This window comes from Octopus bimaculoides, chromosome 12, assembly GCF_046866305.1.
Source record: "Octopus bimaculoides isolate indiv1 chromosome 12, ASM4686630v1, whole genome shotgun sequence".
In the NCBI taxonomy this organism is placed as follows: Eukaryota; Metazoa; Mollusca; class Cephalopoda; order Octopoda; family Octopodidae; genus Octopus; species Octopus bimaculoides.
In genome coordinates, this window is record NC_142939.1 from 8,675,871 (window position 1) to 8,684,815 (window position 8,945).

Genomic DNA, 8,945 nt, shown 5'->3' on the forward strand with positions numbered 1-8,945 from the left:
ATGTTTGAGGCCGTAAATAAATAAAAATCTCTATCTTATCTGCATCTTGGAGACTTCGTCGTAGTATGTCAGCGGAGAAGAGATTGGGATAATTTAGAATGGATTTCTCATTTATATATACCCAGAACCTGAAAACCTTAAGGAAAAACTACGAGAGAGAGAAAGAGAGGGACTGATTTAGAGAGGATGGAGGGGTAGACAGAGGCATGGCGGGAGAAAAGATCATCATCATCATCATCATATATATATATATATATATATATATATATATATATATATATAAAGAGAGAGAGAGAGTGGGGACCAGTCAAGCAGCACATCACGCTGTAATTCTTGGGCTGAGAAATCAACACTTAAAAGTCATAATTTTAAAGGAGCGATAAGAATTTTTGAATAAAGGAAAATGGGTAGGGGTGGGTAGGTACCATCAGCGAGGAGATAGGGCTCTTGATATATATATATATATATATATATATATATATATATATATATACATGCACATATATATATATATAGATATGTATATATGTATATATATATATATATATATATATATATATATATATATATATATATATATATATATATATATATATACATATATATATACATATATATATAGAGAGAGAGAAGGAGGGAGAGAGAGAATGAAGCAAATATATATATATTTTCCCTCTCTCTCTCCCTCTCTATCTTTCTATCTCTGACATCAACACTAACTCAGCCAGTTTTGAATTATGCACATGTTCTTACAGAAGTAATCACAAGTGTATAACAGTTACCCATGTATGTATAAAGTTGATTATCACTCACGAGCTAGAATTTCATGACTATTTTGGAATGGTGCAAACGAGATGCTAGATGAAATTGTAACTAGTACTTGGCTTATTATCTAGTAATAATAGTCAAGTGATGAGATTCACTGCCATCTGTTGATGCTGTTGTAAATAAGGAGGAGATGATAAGTACTGATTGTGTGTTATACTATTTTCTGAAGTCAAAAGAGGCCACCAAAAATGAGTAATCCTGCAACAGACCAATGTCCCACCCAGGGAAGAAACAGACATGTTCCAGAATCCAGGAAACTGGCAATGTGAACTTGTGGCTTGGAAAGATCTTTCATTCTTTTTGTTTTTGGATAGAGTGGATGCAGAATCTAGTATGCTTTGGGCCATGAGAACAATTTGAACTTGTCCCTAAAGTTTCAAACATAATGTGGGAGAGAGGTGATGTTGGTTCTATGTTCCATCAATAAATTTGAAAGAGTATATGTGTTGTTTGAATCTGCTTTTAAATGTCTATTGCAAACAAAAAGGCTTAACATGAATCCAGAAAACCTTTAAGAATCATATGGTTTTACTTAGACAGTATCTGTTGAAAAACAGCCGCCAAAATAAATACATCAATAAATTTCTTAAAAAAAGAGGTAAAAATCTTATGGACTTGTGAATGCCCTGAGAACTACTGTCTTCCATACAACCGTAGAATTACTGGATGAATATACCTTAACAAAAACCTGGAAGAAACAGCTCTGCAGCAAGCTGGCAGAAACGTTAGCCTGCCAGGTGAAACGCTTAACGGTATTTCGTCTATCTTTACATTCTGAGTTCAAATTCCACCGAGATCAACTTTGCTTTTCATCCTTTCAGGGTCGATAAATTAAGTACCAGTTGCATACCAGTATGACCCCACCTCCCCAAACATTTCGGGCCTTATGCCTAGAGTAGAAAAGAATATTAACATTAACAATAGGGTGGCAAGCTGGAAAAATTAATAGCTCAGCAAGCAAAATGGTTAGCAACATTTCGACCATATTTATGTTCTGAATTCAAATTCCACCCAGGTCATCTTTGCCTTCATTCCTTATTGGGTTGATAAAATAAGTACCAGTTGAATACTGGTGTTCAATAAAACCAACTTATTTTATTAACTTGTTTTATGGCTAACATCATCATAATAGTTCCGTTGTTTTTAGTGGCAACAGACAATCTCTGAATAAATGAAAATATCAAACAAATATTGTACAGGAACATCTGTAGGAAGATTTGTGCATCATAGACAAAAGAAAGAAAAAGAAAACAAAGGAATACTAAGGATTGTTTTTGAAGTGAATTTTCAAATTCAGTTTGTTACTTTAAAGAACTTCCTGTTCTCAGTTACTATTTAAGTGAATTATACATACACACATATGTATGTGTATACAAACATGAATGTATGCATGTAATCATGTGCCTATATTTATATATAACTGCCTATATAACACACACACACACATTTAAATAAAGCCACACCAATATACTAAGATTACCCACACATGTGCTCATGCAATTTTATTGAATAAATATATCTCACTTTAGACTCAACTTCAAAATTTGTTAGGAGTGGATTAGATGTAGCCGTGTAGCACATACATATAGATTCCACACTCTTCATTAGATTTAGTTTATCAAACCAACGAAAGAACTAACAAGCAAACTGACCCCAACAAGATTTGAAATCAGAATATAAAGGATCAAAATTTAAAAAAAAAAACCATTTAGCTTGACGCTGTATTGATTCAGAGCAGTCACTGATTTGTGGAAATCACATTTTTAATTAACCAGTAAGTTGTGGTTCCTTATTTCCTCTACTTGTTTGTTTTTATCTTTTATCTTTCACTTGCTTCATTCATTGAAATATAGAACATGCCGTGGCACAACCTTGAAGGGTTCAGGAGTTTTCAACCATTTCTCACCCACAGACCCCTTTCATTACTATTTTATTCTGGTTGACCCCCATCTCATTACTATTCAATGTTCAAAAACTAGTTTTATAGAAACTTCTTTTACAAATACTTATTTTGTTTTTCACACATTAACTTGAGTAGGTTGAACCTTATAAAATGTTAGAGAAAAACCACCCAGCTATTTCTTGCAATACATAACAATACATACATATAAAGCAAAATTTTTAATGGGCCTTTAAAATAGTATTGTGGATCCCCAATATATTATTTTGTTGCTTGAACCCACAAAAATCTTATATGGCCCCTGAGGCTGGGTACTTATTCTATTAGGCTCTATCATCAGACCACTAAGTTATGGGAATGTAAACAACAATGACTCCCACAACAGAATCTAAACATACCACCTGGTGTATTAATTATTATTTCTTCTCTGAGCAAACTTGGAAATGTCCAAAATCTATTGAAAAATAGTCATTTGTGCATTCTTATGTCAAATTCGCCTTTCATTCTTTCGGGGTTGATGAAAACAAAAAGTATTACTCCAGGGAGACGGATGAACAGAACTGCAAAAACATTGGATCGAGTATCTTGTGGTGTTTGTTCCAACTCTATGCGTTTTTTGAGTTCAAATCTTGTCATAGTTTTGTTTGGGTGACAACCTTCACTTGTTGTCCAATTTAACACCACTGTCTGCTATCTTAGGTGCTTTCACTGGAGTCCACTATATTCTTTTCTACTCTAGGCACAAGGCCCGAAATTCTGGGGGGGGGGGAAGGGGGCAGTCATTTACACCGACTCCAGTAGGCAACTGGTACTTAATTTATCGACCCTGAAAGGATAAAAGGCAAAGTTGACCCTGGCAGAATTTTAACTCAGAACATAAAGACAGACAAAACACCGCCAAGCATTTCACCTGGTGTGCTAACGTTTCTGCCACCTTAGGAGTCCATTACATTGCACACATTCAGATTAGGTCTTTGATTTGAGGTTACTTTCCTTCTTCCCTCTCACTCATCTTAAAGTGTTCTGTATGTGTGTGTATATATACACAGACATTAGTACACATACATACATACACACACATATATAAATAGATTTTCACTACTCATAATTGTAAATAGGATAACAGTATTTATGATGATATTATGTTTATTAACAAATGCTAATTGTATTAAAAATACATCGTAGTGTGTATATATAGATATATATTATAAAATTTATTGGCAGTAATAAACTTGTAATTTTTTTATTGCTATATAAATGCACATTCCCTTAACACAATTGCATTTCATCTTATTGCACTGCGTTTTACATTATTGATGTTTGCGCTTCATTCATGTTGAATGATTTTCCAGCATTCTTCTCATATGCATGACATATGTATACTTACACATATATGCTATAGAATATATGACACAATGATATCAACCCAATGTATTAAGACATGCTGTCTTAAACATAGCATGTCTGCACTAGTATATATGCATTATATTACATTATATATTATATAATATTGTATTATATTACTCATCAGTTGTCAACCAAATATTTATATTGAGCACACACATACATATACATATACACGTGTCTGCCATTTCTATTTTGTTGTAATCTCCACTATTTCACACTTGCATGAGTTACATGTAACTTGTTGAAGCTGATTTTCCTGAGGCTTGACCACCTTCCTGTCCCCAGCACTCACCTGTTTCCAACAAAGGTAAAATTTCATCCAGACTTTTGAACAATGAACAGTTTAATGTTCAGAACATGCCTTTGTGGATGTTTCCTTCTCTTCAGAAGTACTAAATACATGTGTACCATTACCCATCTGTATCCCTTTCTCACTCACAATGCCACAAATCTCTTTAGTTCCGTCTCACAATCCTGCTCATATTTCTGATCTTAATGACAAAAATCATTGGCAAACCTCTCCCATTCTACTTTATCCTTTGCTAAATAAATCTGTCACAGAGTTTCCCTTCTACTTACTTGGTATCATTCTCAGTTTTACCCTTTTCCCAGTTTTTCCAAGCCTGTCTCTGCTATTCTGGTTCTGTCCACCTCACTGATTCACCACATCACCTTCGTTCTGGCTGGAATAGCACCACCACCCTGCCACCCCACCAATCTACCTACCATGCTCATTCCATGCTGAGTAGGAGATACAAATATCTCAAAATAGCCAAAACTAGGTGCTAAAGCACATGTGTTGGAAATTCTGGTCTTGCTGATGGCTGTTACATCCAAACCTTGTGACCTGATGTTATTGAGCAGGTGATCTTGCATCCAGGGTAATTCCAGACCATATATACTTATGCATCCCATTCTCAGAGCCACCAATCTGGCTGAAAGATAGTGACGTAAAAAGGAAACAAGTTACTTACCCATTTTGTGGTTCTGGAGACGATGTGATTCAGTTTCCATGGTGTTTTAGGTTTCTTTTGAAAAGTCCTTTTGCAGCCTTCTATTGGTCCTTACATTCAAACTTCCGACATCCCTCGTAACTACGTGTGTGTGTCTTTGTGTCTGTGTTTGTCCCCCCCATCACTGCTTGACAAATGGTGTTGATGTGTTTAGATCCCCATAACTTAGTAGTTCAGCAAAAGGAACCAATAGAATAAATAAATACTAGGCTTAAAAAAAATAAGTCTTGGGGTCGATTTGTTCGACTAAAACCCTTTAAGGCAGTGCTCCAGCATGGCTGAAGTCAAATAACTGAAACAAGTAAAAGAATTAAATTAAAAAATCCCATGTTTTTTAAACATAGTGTACCTGAAACAACATTATCCAATGTGCTCTTCCTGTTTTAAGATGGTATGGTTAGAGTCGAGAGAGACTTAACTGCTATTTCTACCAGGTCAGACAATCATGTGGAAGGTCCCTCATTAGCACACAAGTACACATATTTGTAAGGTGGCGGACTGGCAGAAACGTTAGCACGCCAGGCGAAATGCTTAGCGGTATTTCGTCTGTCTTTACATTCTCAGTTCAAATTCTGCTGTGTTCGACTTTGCCTTTCACCCTTTCGGGGGTGGATAAATTAAGTACCAGTTGCGTACTGAGGTCGATCTAATCGACTGGCCCCCTCCCCCAAAATTTCGCGCCTTGTGTCTAGAGTAGAAAAGAAAAGGTACATATATTTCTAATAGGAAATTTTAAGTACTGAGTGTAACTGTTCCGACTTTCAATAAAAAGTGATATATTTTCTCTATTTTCAAAAAATCATTCAAATATTTTGTTTACTTTCAGATTATGAATTGCATTTTCATTTTACTTTGTCTCCTGCAAATAGTTTACAGTAAGTATTCTAACTTATAACTTCCTTCATGAATTCTTGAAACAATAATTTTCATCTCATCAAAACATAGACAACGATTCATTTAATTTTTATATAATGTTACAATATTTTAGCTGCATTATCATGATTATGTGTGTTTGTGTGCATGTGTGTGTGTGTGTGTGTGTGTGTGTGTGTTTGTGTGTGTATCATCATCACATCATCATCATCATCACATCATCATCATCATCATCATTTAGAGTCTGCTTTCCATGCTAACACAGGTTAGAATTTGGGAAATAAGCTAACATCATGGCTTTAAATCAAATTGTGTCTATGGTAACTTTGAAGAAAAATATATTAAAGGAAGAGTTTTCTACTTTAACTCACATGAACTTTATGGAAATCAGAATCAATTTAGGCCTTAAGGGCTTGTGAGATTGAGAAGAATAAAAGTTCATATCACTAAACAATTTGCATTGTGACTTTAAATTCTATTCAGTTTGTTGAGATTCGTGAAGAAATGTACAAAATTTTTCTGTAATCTAGGAGAATGGTACTCTAAATAATATCAATCATTTCATTAAGACCATACTGATCTTTGATTGGAATATAAATTTTATTCCCAGGAATTATTCTGTTTAAATATCTACATTAGTAGTATAATACTACAGTTAATAACAGCCATTGATATGAAAGGTAAGATTAATATTCAGAAAATCTTTGGACTAACATCAATTTTTCATCAAATGAATTGAATTTTTTTCTCCAATTTCTGACACTTATTATATTTTAGGTTCTGTGAGTCAAAATTATCAGAGTAAGACCAGCACAAGGGATTCACAATCACAGCCTGAACCAATACCAAAGAGTACGTATCAGAATAATATGTGCTTTAAGCATATTTGCAGTGTGCTACTGAATCAAATGTTATTTCTTTCTTTAATCTTGTACCACCATCGACTTCAATCTTAGCAAAATATTAATAAACATATGGTAACATCAAATTCAGGAAATTGCATTTCTGTTGTTTTCCCAAAATTGCAGTTCTGTCTATTGGCCACAAATTCTGAGAAAAGTATCACCATTTTACTGTGATGAGGTAGAAATTGAGTGTAGAATGCACAAGCTGTAACAGATATATCAAGGCAGAACATATGGATGCAAACATGGTTACGTCGTAGGAAGTTTACTTCCACGGCACACACATGGTTCCTAGTTCAATCCTACAGCTTGATACCTAGGGAAAATGCTTTTTACTATAGCCCCAGAGCAACCAAAGCTTCGTGAGTAGATTTAACAGACAAAATCTCAAAGAAGCTTATCCTATATGTATATGTGTGTGTGTGTTTGTGTGTGTGTGTTTGCGTGTGTGTTTGCGTTTGTGTTTGCCCTACCACCACTACTCAACCACCAGTATTGGTTTGTTCACGTTCCTGTAATGTAGTGGTTTGGCAAAATAGATCGATACAATAAGTACCAGGCTTTAAGCAATAAGTACTGGAGTCGGTTCGTTCGACTAAAATCCTTCGAGGCGGTGCCCCAGCATGGCCGTAGTTCAATGACTGAAAGAAGTAAAAGATAAAATGTATACAAACAGTATTATTACAAACAGTCAATCTATGCAATAAACATTATCTCATTGTGCTTTGTTTCAGGTTACTGCTGGAGAATCACATTTTACATTTCAAGCAATTATTTTTCTGGAACCTCAAATTATTTCACTGTTCAATTAATCAATGGTGAAACACATGTTTTCTCAAAGAAATTATCTTGTGCAAATAAATGCGAAAGGGGATCTCAACCAAGCTTTGATTTTTGCACTCCACAAATTGATTCAGTAAAAGAATTACAATTAAATGAAACGGTAAAAAATCTCTTTAAAAGATTGACATCTGGTTGGACATTGAAAACTGTAAGTATTTGGATAGAATTCTCAATTTAATCCGTGTGTGGATGTGTGTGTGTGTGACTGTGTGTGTGTGTGTGAGAGTGTGTGTGTGTGTGAGTGTGTGTGAGTGTGTGTGTGTGTGTGTGTGTGTGTGTGTGTGTGCATGATTATGCTGCATCATCATGTTACTCAAAAGTTCCTGTTTTTGATTCAGATGACAACATATCCAGCTCTTTCTCTTACAACTTTCAATTCAGGCAATGAAAAAGGTACATAAATATAAGGATATAATGACATCTCCTTTTACTGTGGATCATCTCTCCCTCCTATTCTTTCTTTCTTCCTCTCTTTCTGTCTCTCTCTCACACACACACTAATACACATATATACACATACAAAGACATGCATACATACACACATACACACACACTCATACATACACGCATACATATGTACACATATGTCACTACACCTTACTATGGTACCATCTGCTACAGTTTGTCTTGTCTGATTTACGGATATTTGAATACCCTTTTACAGTGCGGGTCTTACATGTTTTACAAGCATATACTTTAGGAACAACTAAATTAGCTCATTGTTCCAACTTTGTCCCAGAATTATAAGGCCAGTTCAGATCATCTAGGGAGACTGCTAAAATATTATTGAACAAAATATGTCTTTGTATCACTGCTTCATGGATCTTTGTGGATCTTCATTATTTTCATCACCATCGTCTTAAATCAATATCATTCATTATTCGTAGGTAACCGTACATTTTACATTATTTTTTATTAAATTATTATTAAATATTGTGTGTATATATATATATATATATATATATATATATATATATATATATATATATATATATATATATATATATAATGTTTTACATTATATTTTGACACTTATAGGCATTTTTTGGGACCACGTCCAATATATATATATATATATATATATATATATATATATATATATATATATATATATATATATATATATATATATATATATATATATATATATATACATATATATATATATATGTATGT

The 8,945-nt window shown here is 34.0% G+C and overlaps 1 protein-coding gene across 4 annotated transcripts in view; it reads left to right on the forward strand.

Annotated features, from left to right (window-relative positions):
• The first annotated feature begins 939 nt into the window (after positions 1-939).
• LOC149132951 (uncharacterized) overlaps positions 940-8,945 on the forward strand; it is a 15,474-nt gene continuing 7,468 nt past the window's right edge. For 2 of the 4 annotated variants that reach the window (XM_089360777.1, XM_089360778.1), the window contains exons 1-4: positions 2,164-2,602; positions 5,975-6,023; positions 6,799-6,873; positions 7,661-7,917. In XM_089360777.1, the coding sequence (XP_089216903.1) occupies positions 5,978-6,023; positions 6,799-6,873; positions 7,661-7,917 (378 nt within the window). In that variant the 5' untranslated portion in view covers positions 2,164-2,602; positions 5,975-5,977. Of the gene's footprint in view, positions 2,603-5,974; positions 6,024-6,798; positions 6,874-7,660; positions 7,918-8,945 lie in introns of all 4 variants that reach the window. The other 2 variants (XM_089360775.1, XM_089360776.1) reach the window with 2 other exon arrangements.